Source organism: Sus scrofa, chromosome 7, assembly GCF_000003025.6.
Source record: "Sus scrofa isolate TJ Tabasco breed Duroc chromosome 7, Sscrofa11.1, whole genome shotgun sequence".
NCBI classification, from domain to species: Eukaryota; Metazoa; Chordata; class Mammalia; order Artiodactyla; family Suidae; genus Sus; species Sus scrofa.
Window position 1 is genome coordinate 98,851,811 of NC_010449.5, and position 14,311 is coordinate 98,866,121.

General features: G+C 43.2%; 1 protein-coding gene across 1 annotated transcript in view; it reads left to right on the forward strand.

The window, feature by feature from the left end:
• The window catches only part of TTLL5 (tubulin tyrosine ligase like 5), a 267,739-nt gene that overhangs the window by 29,473 nt on the left and 223,955 nt on the right, over window positions 1-14,311 (forward strand). Inside the window, exons 7-9 of the mRNA XM_021099539.1 lie at window positions 753-835; window positions 8,850-8,919; window positions 9,374-9,458. Of these exons, the coding sequence (XP_020955198.1) occupies window positions 753-835; window positions 8,850-8,919; window positions 9,374-9,458 (238 nt within the window). The remainder of the gene's footprint in view (window positions 1-752; window positions 836-8,849; window positions 8,920-9,373; window positions 9,459-14,311) is intronic.

Sequence of the window (14,311 nt, forward strand, 5' to 3'; positions counted from 1 at the left end):
TGACAAAGTCAAGTTCCTACTGGGAGGCCTTGAAAAGACAGCTTGGCTCCAACAGAGGGAGAGTCCTTTGTCCCTGCTTCTCCCTCGTGTCCGCTGCTGTTCCCTAAGTGGAGGCCTGACCATCTGCAAGCCTCTGAGACTCCTGTTGGTTGTGTGGTTTCTCTTCCTATGATCTAAATGGCTTTAAAGTGTAAACCGGAACCTCAGAAAGGGAACAAATGTAAAGGGCTCCTTTTAACCACTTTGAAATTATTGTCCTGCCTTTGTCTGATTTAAGGTGATTTTTTTCCTTATGCAATCAGGGTTCTTGCTTAAGGAAAAGTACCATATCAGGGATATGCCCTTTGACTCACGTTGCCACTGTCCGCATCGTGAGCCTCTGGAGGTTCTTTAGTTAATGGAGGCGAGGATCTCCGAGATTCATGACAGTTACTTGTGATGGTCGTAGGCTAACATCCAGATCTTTGCCTTATTTTGTTTTCATCCTCTCATTCAAGCGGGGAAATGGTAGAAGAAATACATTTACATATTACTGTCTCCTCCTCTCTCTTCCTCTCTGTTTTCATTGTTAAGGGTAGTCCAAAAATAAAGATTATTTTAGCTGTTGTCCTTCACTTAGAAATCTGGAGAAGTCTTTGGGTACCCGAGTAGATAACCAGTGTTGAAATTTGAGATAATAAACTCACGTCCCTTCTTTCTCTTGTTTCTTTTTTCCTTTTTTTTTTTTTTTAATCTCCCGATACTTTGAGCAGATTCATATTCAAAGGACCGGGGACCTTGGATAGTAAAACCAGTGGCCTCTTCCAGGGGGCGGGGCGTCTACCTGATCAACAATGTAAGTACACACAGCAGTTGGCGTGCTTCTCTCCCCATTTGTTCTTGCCTGCTTCATCCTTTGCCTTCACTGCTAAATCTGCTTTCCAGAGTAGGATTCGAGGATGGGTCTGAGTCTGCTGTTCACCTTACTGGCAGTTACCTTCTCCCATGCCAACAGTTAGTCCCTGGCTAAGTCGTCACTTGATCGAATTTGAGGGGAGGGCACCTTTGGTACCAGCAGAAAAGAGAGGGTTTTTCTGCTTTTAGCATTCTGTCTTCTTGATTCCTCAGCACTAAACATTAACTGGTAGCACAAGGTTTAGTTCCTATTGTGAGCAGAACTGTGGGTTCCTGCTCTCCAGGTCATCAAATTAACCTTAATTTAGTATGGCATCCTTGCTGCTCCTGCCCCGCTCCCTTACCCCCCCTTCCTCCTCATCTTCTTTTTTCAAAAGTCATCAGTATCTTGATTCTTTGTAAAAATTCTTGTTAAAAGTTGTTTTTTAGTTGAACACCTATAAGAGTAAATAAAGTAAAATCCCAACTCTGGTCTTATTGGCTTCATTTACAGTTGTAGTTAGTAACCTAATATAATTAGTTGATTTATGTTTCTTCTTTTTTCAACCTTACGTTTTGTTTCTTAATTCTCAGTTTGATATTTACTGCACTCATATCACCTCCTACCCTCCCTCCCACATTCCGTCTCTAAGTTTGATTGCTTTTTATTATTTTTATATTTTAAAGGTTTGTCATACTTACATTCTCTTCAACAGCTATGGCTATGCTTGAGTTTCTCTGCTTTATTTATCTATAAGTTGAATAAAAAAATTTAAACTCAATAGAAGCTTTATAGATGGGAATTCTGAAATTTAACCAATATTTCGGTCTGGGTTTTTTTTTTGTTTTGTTTTTTCATTCTTCCTCCTGGATTCAGTCAGCCCTTTGAACCTGGGAACTAGTGGTTTTTGTTTTGTTCTTTATTTCCTTTTATGGCCCTGCCTGTGGCATGTGGAAGTTCCCAGGCTAGGGAATCAGAGCTGTAGTTGCTGGCCTACACCACAGCCACAGCATCACCAGATCTGAGACCCATTTATGACCTGCACTGTAGTTGCGGCAGCACCGGATCATTAAGCTGCTGAGTGAGGCCAGGGATCAAACCCACATCCTCACAGAGACAACATCAAGTCCTTAACCTGCTGAGCCAAATGGGAACTGTGAAACTGGTGTTTTGTTTTCTCAGTTCAGGGAAAATCATTCATTTTTTTTTCTTTGCTTCTGGAACTCCTTTTTGAGACATTCTAGGTCTTTATGAAAACTTTTCTCTCATGTTCAATTTCCATCTTTCCCCATCTGTATCTTCTTGACCCCCACTTTGAGCTCTATTGATTTTATCATTCATTCCACCATAATTTACAGAGACTCTCATTTTCCGATTTGCCTTTTTTTTTTTAGGGGGGATAGCAGCTAGTTTGCTAGCTGGTCTTTCTGAGGGTAGGAATTGCAAGTTTTTTAAAGTTCTCTTCTTTTGTGTGAATTTTCTTGGGATTGTCTTTTTTTCCTGCTGTTGAGTTTTCTCGGTTTCACTGACTTTCGGTGTGAGTCACACTTATGAACAAAAGGCTAGACTGATGGAAGTTGCCAGCTGGCCCGGGTTTCCCATACTGTTGTGTAGGACTGATGCCCTGATTACTTCTCCCTGGATCAGAACTGACTGGGCTTTGTGCAAGGGTGGAGCGTGTTGTTGATGGTCAGGCCCCACCTCAGGTGGACGTGGGCAAGGAGCATGGCCCCCGCCCCTTTGCCCAAACAAGGCAGGCCTTACTGTGCTATTGGCGAGTGCCCTTTGGGGCAGAGCTGCCTCTCCTCTCCCGCTTTGTATCTGCTGAAGGGATACAGTGGCCTCAAGTTCCGCTCCTCTCTCCCCTCCCTGCGCCCACACAGGATGTCCTCCCAAGGGTCAGGGCAGGTTTTATCCTGAGGGCAGAGCTTTGGTTGTTGGAGAAGGTGCACTGGCCGCACTGTTTTAAGTGCTGGTTGTTAATTAATTATCCGATTCCTGTCCCTCAGCTCACTCCCGCCCCTCAGGTTTGTTCACTGCCAGCTTGGAATTTCTCAGAGTCACCCTCTGAGGGAAAGTCCCTCTCACCTCTGAGGTTTGGGGCCGGGACTTCCTCCGCTCTGTTTTCTCAACCTGTTCCCATCTCTTTCTGTCTTTGAGGATTTCCTTAAGCCTTTGGGCTTTTGTTGGCTCCTGACTGTTTTCTAGCATTGTTATCATTTCATTCTTTTAAAAATATCTTCTCTGTCCTTCCAGCGGGACCCAGGAAGGGAACAGGGGGAGGTGGATATGTCATGTGGGTGGTCGGAACGCCGTCTTAAATGCCCCAATTCTCTTTCTTTTCACACGGTCTGAGCTGTTTCCTATGTGTGCAGAAACTGACTTTCTGAGGGGTCTTTCACAGTGGAAAATCCTTAAATTCAGTCTGGACTAAAAACTGTGCAGTAAACACCGATGGCCAGACCTTTCCTGCTGAAGAAATATAGGATCTGCTTCTGGTACAGTAACTGTTGTAGCCCCAGGCCCTGTTACCTGGCCCTGGGTCACCCTGGAGGCCTTCACTCTGGGTCTCTTGTGACAGAAGGCCCTGGTCATGTGCCTTGGGTCTCTCTTTTCTTGTCTCTGCTCTGACCTTGGCGTGAAGTCTCCCTTCCAGCAGCTTTTCCTTTAGCTCCATGCCAGGAGCTCCAGTGTTGTTTGAGTCTCATAGACGGCATTCGTTTGGGTTTGGGTTTTCGCTGCCAAGTGGAATTGCTGTTGAAAGTCAACTGTGGTACAAGCTTGCTTTTTATTTTCTTAGACATGAGTCAAAAAGAATAGGATCTATTCCCAGCTCATGTGGGACTTTTTTCTCTCAGAATGCTCTTTTGCCCTGGTGATTTGTTATTTTAAAACCAACATCATAAAGAATAGAGAAGTTAGACCTCCCTTGGTGGGGCTGAGAACCCTGTGCCCTAACTCTTCCCTGGATGCCGCATCTCATAAAGGGGGTGACACGTCTTTAGAGAATGTGTTTGGCAGGCTCTGCTGCTCCCTCCCATCTCTCCCCGGCTGCCTCCCTGGAGACCCCCTGCATAGATCAAAGTACTTGGCAGGACCCTTTGCCTGCCCCCTCCCCCTCAGCGAAGCTTTGGAATGAGTCTGATTCTTTGAGGTCTTTGGTGGAGGTGCCAGACAGAAGCCTGGGAAGATGCCAGTAAGCACCAGGGGAGCTGGCAACATGTGGACATAATGGGAAAATCCTCCCATTTCTCTCCGAGTCTGGAATTTTATCACCTTTTACCCAGACCTACAAACCATGGAGTTAATACGCTTCTCTCTCTCCTTACACACAAGGCCTAACCATCCCCTCTTTTCCATACCTGGATCCTTTCCCATGGAATATGTGACCCATCAGCCAACTGGATGAAGTAACTCTTTCCAAGGCTGCTGCCTGCTTTCCTTTTAGATTCAGGAGGAGGGAGAGGGAGTGCTCAGATGGAGGGTCTCTGAGCTGAACGCATGTGCATGCATGAGGGAGGTGGGGGTGGGGGCAGAGATAGGTGTGGGGGCCAAATAAAAACATCTTTTCCCTGTCTTTCCCCTGTAGAGGAACGAGAGGGCCTCTTATTAAAAATTCCCCGTAATAGTCATAACCTTTTGGAAAATAGCCGCAAATACCATTACAGGGATAAGATGAAGGACAGAAAAAGCATTGTTTTTATGTAATACTGAGGAGAGAAGTGTGAGCTCCTACCGATGAAAGCATCACGGCTGATTGGCAAACGTGGTCTCTTAGTGATGTGCTCTTTAACTGTGGAAATACCGCAGGGGGAACAGAGCTAGGTTTGCTCTAACTCCTTCAGTAACCGTGACTAAATGCCATATTTTCCCAATTTAGAATATTCAAATCAAGGAGGGAAAAGATCTGATGTTTTCTGATTAAGGTATGAATTTGATTATGGGGGTCAAATTTAGTCATCCTTGTCTCACACATTATCCATGGTTGATACAATACTAGTATTTTCTCTGAGATTTTGAAGAGAGTATTTGGGTCACTCTATTCACGCCTGTATTTGCAAATATGTTTCTGTACAGCTCTCTTTTTTCTGTTTGTTTGTATGTTATCTTAGGTGCTCTCCCGTTTTTCTCACTGTTCAACAAATATTTAGGGAGTCCCTGCTGTGTGCCAGGTGCTGCTACTACTCTTTAAAACTTTTTGAGGAGTAGAGATCACCTCCTAACTCCTTTTTTTTTGGCTGTGGCATGTGAAAGTTCCCAGGCCAAGGATCGAACTTACCCCACAGCATTGACAATGCTAGATCCGTAACCACTAGGCCACCAGGAAACTCTGATCATCTCCTAATTCTTAGGTATCTTCATTATAACTCAGTGCACTGCTCTGAGCAGAGTGGCATGTGGCATTTCGTGGTGAATGCTGTTAAGTAGTGAAACTTAGTGAACAGTACCACATAGATACTATTGAGTTTGCAATAATAATAATAACTGATATTTCTTGAGCATTTACTATGTACCTTCCAAATATAATCTCATTCAGTCTTTATGGGAACTCTAAGAGCTAGTTATAATTCTTTCCTTAGTAAGAAAGGTCTAGCTGATTCCAGAGTGTGTGTGTGTGTGTGTGTATATATATATATACACACACACACACACACACACACACACACACACACACACACACACACACACATATATTTTTTTTTTTTGGTCTTTTTAGGATGGCACCTAAGGCATATGGAAGTTCCCAGGCTAGGGGTCAAATTGGAGCTGTAGCCACCCATCTGCATCACAGCCACAGCAATGCCAGACCCAGCCTACACCTACACCACAGCTCACAGCAATGCCAGATCCTTAATCCACTGAGCAAGGCCAGGGATTGAATCCGAGTCCTCATGGGTATTAGCCAGGTCATCCCACTGAGCCACAACGGAACTCCCCAGAGCATACATTCTTAACCACTGTCCTATTCCACCTTACAAAAACTTAACAGATACTGTGAGCTTTAATACTAAAGTCAAATTAGAAAAATGATTCCAACTTTCCCAACAATTCAGATTCTAGCTTTAGCATCCTTTGGAGGGAAATTTGAGCTTAGAATTGAGATCATTTAAAATGAGTTAATTCGGGATGGGTGAAAAGGAAACAGGCTTGAAGATCTCAAAAAGATTTCATTAGTTGCTTATCAGTTTATTACACTATACAAAAAAACTGTACCCCAACCAGCGTTTTCCTCCATGAGCTTACAGATTAATTCCTAATGCAATAGAAATGAGAGGTATAGACTGTTAAACAAATATTAAAGTTACCTAAACAATGCAAGAGATTATGTTCTGCATAGCTCAGAGAACAAATGGGCGATGATGACGAAGGGAAGGGAGGAAATGGGCATGGACATTGGACGTGTCACAGAGTGAAGACCATCACCAGTGTGCTGTCTGGTTCCGAGGAAAGTTGGGTGGTCATATATCTAGCAGCCTCTAGTTGTTACTTAGTAGGAAAAGAGCTGTAGTTGTTTAATTTTAGGTTTGGAACACAGCCTGCAGCTTGCTGCTTTGTGCTGTGATTGCATCAGTTCTTACAGACTAAGCTGACTCAAAATAGAGATAGTACGTGTGAGAAACTGATCAGGAAATGGTGTGGGTGACCAAGTCCTGAGTATGAATCAGTAGCGATGGTGTAGTGTCTGTGTGATGCATAGAGATGGCTTGTGTTCTGCGTTGACATAGCAGCGGTGGGAAATGAGAGGGGAATTTCATCTTGACCCTGCCATTGCTCCTTGTGGTTGTATATGATCCTCCGAGTCACAGATTATCCTTATTTTAAAACTGTAGTAGTTGGGATAGCAAATACATTATTGAAAAGACAGACTTCTGAATTTGGGGGACAATTATTTTAGGTCAGAGTTTGGGGGATCAGTGCGAATAACGCCTAAGAATTAGGCTGCTAAGGCAGACTGGCTGGATTCAAGTGGTGCTTTATCACTTATCAACTCTGGGACTTTGAGCAGGTTCCTCTCTGACTCTCCCTTCATCTGTAATATTTGGATAGTGTTATACGTACCTCATGGGGGGTGGGATAAGTATTAAATGAAATAATACTTGTGAAGGATTAGACCAGTGCTTGGCACATTGCAAATTTCAGTACATTTATTAAAATTTTTCTTCCTGCAAATGTTGATAGTGTTTCTGTTGCTGCTACTGTAGCTATTATCATCACAGTCATCATTAGAACCACTTTGCCTTTGGAGCCCTTTTGTCCTATATGGATTGTGGTGACTGACAGCTGATTTTTTTTTTTTGGGGGGGGGTCTTTTTTTTTGTTTGTTTTTTGGGCTGTGCCTGTGGCATGTGAAAGATCCTAGGCCAGGGATCAAACTTGCACCATAGCGGTGACCCAAGCTGCTGCAGGGACAACACCAGATCCTTAACCTGCTGCGCTACAAGAGAACTCTTGATTTTTCTGTCTTAATGTCATTTGGAGTTGTTCTATTCCAAATCTTCTTTCTTTCTTTCTTTCTTTTTTTTCATTTTTGGCCATCCCATGGCATATGGAGCCCCCGGGCCAGGGATCAGATCCTAGCTGCAGTGGCGACCTAAGCACCAGATCCTTAACCTGCTCTGCCAGCCTGGCGATCAAATCTGCTCCCAAGATGCCTTGATCCCATTGCACCGTAGTAAGAGCTCCTGTTCCAGATGATTTTATCTTACTGTTTACCTGATTAAGGACCCACATAGTTTCCTGCTTCCCACTGTGTTCAGTCCAAATTCTTCTTGCCAGGGGTTCAGATCCCTTTGCCAGTGGGGTCTTCCCTCCTAATTGTCTCACCACACTGTTCCTTATTTAGCCCCAGGTCAGTGATTCTGCCCACTCCCCTCTCTGATGGGCTCTGTGCTGCTGCCCTTCTGTGCCGCCTCCTTTCCTTTCCCCCACATGCTCAGTAGCTTTGAACACTCACTTCCGCACCTACTCTTCCTGGACAAGCTTTCCCTGACTGGTCCCACCTGCTGTCCTGCATTTCTACTCTGCAGCTTCACACCTTGCACTTGAACATGTGCTGCCTTGTGCTCTTTTAAATTCTGTATTTTGCTGTCCCTCTACTCCAATATCAGACTCTTTGGGAGTAGGGATTAGGCTCTCTGAGGGCAGGGAGCATCTCTTTTCTCCATCACTGTATCCTCAGTGCCTTCTACAGTGTCCATCATTACTCATCATAATTTCTTGTGCAGATAACTCTTTTTTTCATTGAAAAAAATTTATATGTGATCTAGTTCAGTCCTCACATACGATAGCATAGCAGACACTACTGAGCGAATCAGTGAAGGAGCCATCCCATTTCACAGGGGACATGCCAAACAACTTGATGGAAGCCTTCATTTAAGAAAAATGGTAGTATATTAAAATATCCAATATGCTTTACATTTGGGTGAAAGCAAGTTCTTATTTATTTGTTTTCTTTTTTTGGCCGCCCCTGCAGCATATGGCAGTTCCCTGGTCAGGGATCAGATCTGAGCCAGAGCTGCAACCTGCGCCACAGCTGCAGCAAGGCTGGATCCTTAACCCACTGCTCCAGACCTGGGAACAAACCAGAGCCTCCACAGAGACAAACCAGATCAATAACCCACTGTGCCACAGAGGGAACTCCACGTTTTCATTTATTTTTTAAGTCGCTTTTATTTTCTTGGCATGTAAATATTTAGTATCTTGTATGTAAATCTTTAAAGCTGTTTAGGCTCAATTTATTGTGTGACAGGTGCTGTGTAAATGTCTTTTTCCTCCATTACAATTGGATACTCACAGTGTTTATGGAAGTGGTGTGTTATGTGGCCAATTAGTGTGTGGGTAGCTTGGAGGAAAACTTTTCTTAGAGTTTTAGGTTTCCACATTATCATTTCTAAAAGGTTAAGAGCTTTGTTCTTTATTGTAAGTTAGGAATCCTTTGCATTTCTACCCTCTCATTGTTCTCATTACTCCACAGCCAAACCAGATTTCCCTGGAAGAGAACATCCTGGTCTCCCGTTACATTAACAACCCCCTGCTCATAGATGGTGAGTTGTGATTAGGCCCTTGACTGGATTGGGCTAGAGCTTACTAGTATTTTTTTTTTAACCTTTTTATAGTGTTCTCTGGTAAGTTTTATTAAGCTACTGTCAAATTCTTGGCAGCTGTGGCTCCAGAGATGAGGCTGGTTCCTTACCTACCTTGAGGGATTATTTTGAAGATGATTTTGAGATAATAAAAAAGAAAGTGCTTTATAGGTTATACGGTAACAAATATATATATGAAGGCTATTCAATACATGTATATACATTCTCTCTCGTTATAGATACAGTATAATTATTATCTGTCCTCAAAAGGAAAAGGTGTGTGGGCAGTGTGTGTTTCATGGGGAGAGGAGAGCTCTTCTTTCCTTTATATTTTTTTGTTACATTGTCCTGTTTATTCTGTGACAGAAAACAAATGAACTTTGTTTTTCCTGTGCACCCCAATTTTTTTTTCCAGATTTTAAGTTTGATGTGCGCCTCTATGTGCTTGTGACTTCCTATGATCCTCTTGTCATCTATCTCTATGAAGAAGGATTGGCGAGGTAAGAGACCTTGGTTGATTGATAGTGGAGTGGGGATTTGAACTCCTGGATCCACAGCTGAGGGCTTGAACTGTTTCATGCTCTCTTGTATTTGGGGGTGGGGGAAGGTGTTAGCTGCTTTTTTTTTCCCACATAAAAATCTATACTTCACATTGATTATTCACACACACACACACACACTCACACCTATAATTTTGTTTCTCTAGAGGTACTTCTTAGGTTTTAAGGTAGTGTGACTTACAAAATTTTTCTTTTTTTGCTTTTTAGGGCCACACCTGTGGCATATGGAAGTTCCCAGGCTAGGGGTTGAAATGGAGCTGCAGCTGCCGGCCACAGCCACAGCCACAGCCACTGCAACTTGGGATCCGAGCTGCATCTGTGACCTACACCACAGCTCATGGCAGCTCTGGATCCTGACCCAGTGAGCAAGGCCAGGGATCGAATCCACGTCCTCAAGGTTGCTGGTCAGATTTGTTTCCGCTGAGCCACAGTGGAAACTCCCCCAAGTTAAATTAAAATTATAATAATTTGAAGTTGTATTTCCCATGTTGACAGGATTTTACAGGTAGCAGCATTTTCTTAGACCCTTTCAATTTTTTAAAATAAGTATGTAACTTAGCTGTGCTTGTGTTCTTTTCTCCCGCAACACAAATATGTATGTATGTTCAAAAAGTATGTATGTGTGTGTATATTCTTTGGTTTTATATAAATATATATATAAAATTTCACCAAGTACCTTGCTTTGAAGTTCCTTTTATGTGTAGGTTCCTTATTGGGCATAGCAGTTTAGGAGGTGGTTTGCATCTGTAAAAAGCATGGCCATAATATTTCTGTATTTTAGTAAGTGTACTTTAAAAACATGAAATACCATGGATAAAAGAAGGCTACCTATGTAATTGTAGGTGCTTTGGTACATATTATTGTACTCTGACAACTGTTAGTTTAGAATCATTTTAATTATTTCATATACTCAAAAAATTTTTTATATATAATGATTTTTATTTTATTTTTTTTTCATTATAGCTGATTTACAGTGTTCTGTCAGTTTTCTACTGTACAGCATAGTGACCCAGTTACACATACATGTATAGATTCTTTTTTCTTACATTATCATGCTCCATCAAAAATTTTTGATGTGCTGTGTGACTAGAGTCAGAGGGTGAGAACTAGATTCTAGCTGGTTGAGCCATGACTTCCCTTCACCTCCAGGTGGCAGTGATACCATTTATAAGCCCGGTCATATTTTTAACTAAGATTTCTGAGTTTGAACCTTGGGAAACACCGAAGGCCACTGAATCTCCCTAGTTCTGTTCTCTAGATCCTTGAAAACTAAGCTGGGGCAGGAGGGTAGGGGGGCATTGCTAAAATATTCCTTGGTTTTTAGATAAAGGGCTGAACCAGGTATCTGGGCACAAACTAACTACTAACTACTAAACAGATTTTCATAGGAAAGAAGTTTTCTGTAGTGTTTTTTAAACACCCGTGCTCTCACATTTTGAAGTATAGGGATGAAAGCTGAATATCCATAGTATCTAGGACAAAAAGAAGGTGAAATAGGCCCCTTGCTTCTGCTCAGGTGTATAAGGTGCTGAAGATTTTTCATTTTGTAATTTGAGATGTCCCTGTTTCCCTCTGTGTGCCATGAGCTCCTTCACCCTCCTGCTTCCACTCATCTTCGCCCAGCTTGTTTCCTCTCCCCTTCTTGGGAGCTGATTATGTCCTGCCATCAACTGGGCTTCCTGAATAGGGCAGAGACCTCAAGGTCATGCTGTTTCTCAAGGATATCATAGCAGTATGTTTTGCATATTATTCCAAAGGTACTTCACCCGCAGTATTAATAGCCTCTCTGTTGGTAAAATCTGGCATAGTTTTAAAACCTCAGTGGTTCAGATGCAAAGTGATTCAGATTGCAATACCAATATTTATTATAAAATTTACTACAGACATGCAAGTGCTCTGGCTATTGGCTGTGTGTGGGAAGTCAGAACCCACTGAATTGAGTGACTCTGTTCTCATGCCTCCAGCAGGAACTGAGTATGTGTCCATAATTTTTTTTAGTGGATGCTTTTTCTCAGAATAATTTGGAAAACAGCTTTTTTAAAACTTGGATTAAATTGAACCAAAAAATATGAATTTTCAGGGCTTTGGCTCATTTTACCTAAAAGCATAGGTGAATAATAAAGCTTTACAAGAGGATAATACATTATGACAGGCTATTAGCCAGTCCTGCAAGGGTGCATTGCTCTGTGCAATAACTTCCATGCGCCTAAGTTGCTGTGTCTTAACCGCTGTGTATCTTGGCGTTCCTCTGCTTCTTTTTAATCCGCAGAATCCGCTCGATTGTGTCATTACTCTCAACAATAGTCTACAGCATCTCCAGATCTGCAGTCTCTAGTAACCTTGGGTCACGTGTGTTTTATATGGACATTACTGAAGATAATCAGTTTGGGATGAGATCACTCAAACATTTTACTTTGAGGCTCAACAAGGAAAACCATCATCTTTCCTAAAGAGACAGAACTGGCAGCAGTGTCATTGGTCTCCTTTTTTAGAACCCGTATCATTTCTGTTTGGGGCCTCAGAAGTCATGCTTAGGTGACGGAAAGGTTAAGTTCATTTCATAAGACGGTTCTGTGAAGTAAGAATTTTGTGTAAATTCTTTACCTTCTTAGATTTACTAAAGCAAAAGACCCTAAATGCTTTTTTTCTAGACTAGTAATTTCAGTTGTCCTTGTCTTATTAACATGGGAAGTAGAAAAACTCTCTTCTTCTTATATGTGGACAAAATATTGAGACGTTTTAAAAAATGGTGTCAGTAGTATTTGAGTCCAGTGTTTTGCCCCTTCCTGCTTTTTGACTTTCCTCGTATGTTGTTGTTTGGCACCAGCAGGGGACACTCCGGTTTCCAAAGAGGGGTGCTGTTCTCTACCAAAATGGTGCAGGCTCTTTTTCCTTTCAGAGGTGGAATCCAGAAAGACTTTGTCCTGGATTTTACAGTTTTAGGTGGATCCAGTATGTGGTCTAAACCATTTGTGAAGGCCCTTTTTGAGACAAAGCTAACAGCCAAATTTTCGCTGAAAGAGGAAAAATAAAAAGTTGAAAAAGAAAGTTAAAACAAAATTGAGTTGAAAACCAAATGTGCTGTCAGAGACCCAAAGCTAGGTAGCGCTAGCAACTGGGGTGGGGTGGGGGGGATGAAAGAGCCCATCCAGGGAACTGGGGGAGCTCCACCCACACGGCGGAGGTGGGAGAAGGGGATGCCGAGAAGGCCCGAGGAGGCCCCGGTTGGTCTGGTCGGGGACTGCCTCTCTTTGGCCTCAGCCATATTATTCAGTGGAAACTCAGAAAAGATCCCGAAGCATTTGTAATGCCTCTCCCTTGCTCCCCGCCCCCAGTTCCTTCTTCAGTAGCCTTCCTTGCTAATTAACACTGGCTCCGCAGGGATATTTACCTTTTCTCTGCTGGATTCCTGTGGTTTTGAAAGAATTCAGGTACTTGCCGGTTGCCAAGGAATTCAGATTACCTCACGGGCTGCACACTGTCCAGAATCTGCCACAGCAGCAGGAGGAGGGGAGAGACACCGACAAGGGGGAGAAAACCCTCTCCAGCGCTCATTGTCACCCTCCCTGGCAGGCCCTTGCTGTTTGTGAAGTTTGAGTCATTTCTGGCTCTGAGGACCAGGGGATCAGGCTGGTAATCCCCTCCCAGACGGCTCCGCAGGGCGCTGCCTCGTCACTGCAGCACTTTGGCAGTCTCCCGGCCGCAGCTGGTTGACAGCAGATCAGAGAGCTCTTGGGCCTCTTGTTCTCTTCCATAAGATTTTTCTGGGTCAGGGCAGGATGAAACCCAGTGGCTCCTGGCACGGCTGCCTGAGGCGCTGTCTCTTGATCCTCCAGGCCTTTGTGGCTCTGAATGGCTACACCTGCTGAAAGATAACGTGTCCGCCACAGCCAGGGTCTCCTCAGAGCTGCCCTCCCCTTACTTTGTGTGTTTGCAGTGAATGTTTGTTAGAATAAATGTGTGGTTTAACTATCCTCCATCTAGACTCTCAGGGACTGACTGTGGTCTCGTGTTCATAGAACAAAGGAGAGGTGAAAGGACCCCACTAACTGTGTTTTCCTTCCCGTTTGAGGTCCATGTAGTAGAGCTCCTGAACCAGCAACTCAGGTGTGGTTTCATTTAGTGCCTGTCAGGTACCTACTGTATGTCTAACAGCGAGACCCTTCCTTCACACACACACACACACACACACACACACTCACTCACTCAAGAGTTTTAGACAAATTATTACCATTGTCTTCATTCTCATTGAGAAACATTCGAAAGCAAAAAGAAAATACAGCTTTTGATTTAAGAATTTATTGTCAGAGGAGTTCCTGTTGTGGCTCAGTGGGTTATGAACCCGACTAGTATCCATGAGGATGCGTGTTCAATCCCGGGCCTCGCTCAGTGGGTTAAGGATCTGACGTTGCCATGAGCTGCGGTATAGGTTGCAGATGAGGCTCAGATCCCATGTTACTGTGGCTGTGGGATAGACCTGTAGCTGTAGTTCCTAACTGACCCCTAGCCTGGGAACCTCCATGTGCCATGGGTGTGGCCCTAAAAAGCAAAATAAAAAGAATTTATTGTCTATTAGAATAAAGATAATCTAATATGTTTTAGTGTGTACCAAAAAAAAAAAAAAAATGGACGTATAGTTCTCTACTCATCAGTAGGTTGTGAAATAGTACCCAGAGTTTCTGATTTGGCAAAAAAAGTAGAGTTCCCCCCCACCTTTTTTTTCTTTCTCTCTCTTGCTCCCTCTCCCTGCCCCCCCCCCCCTTTTTAGGCTTAAAGGTCAAGGCTATGAAATT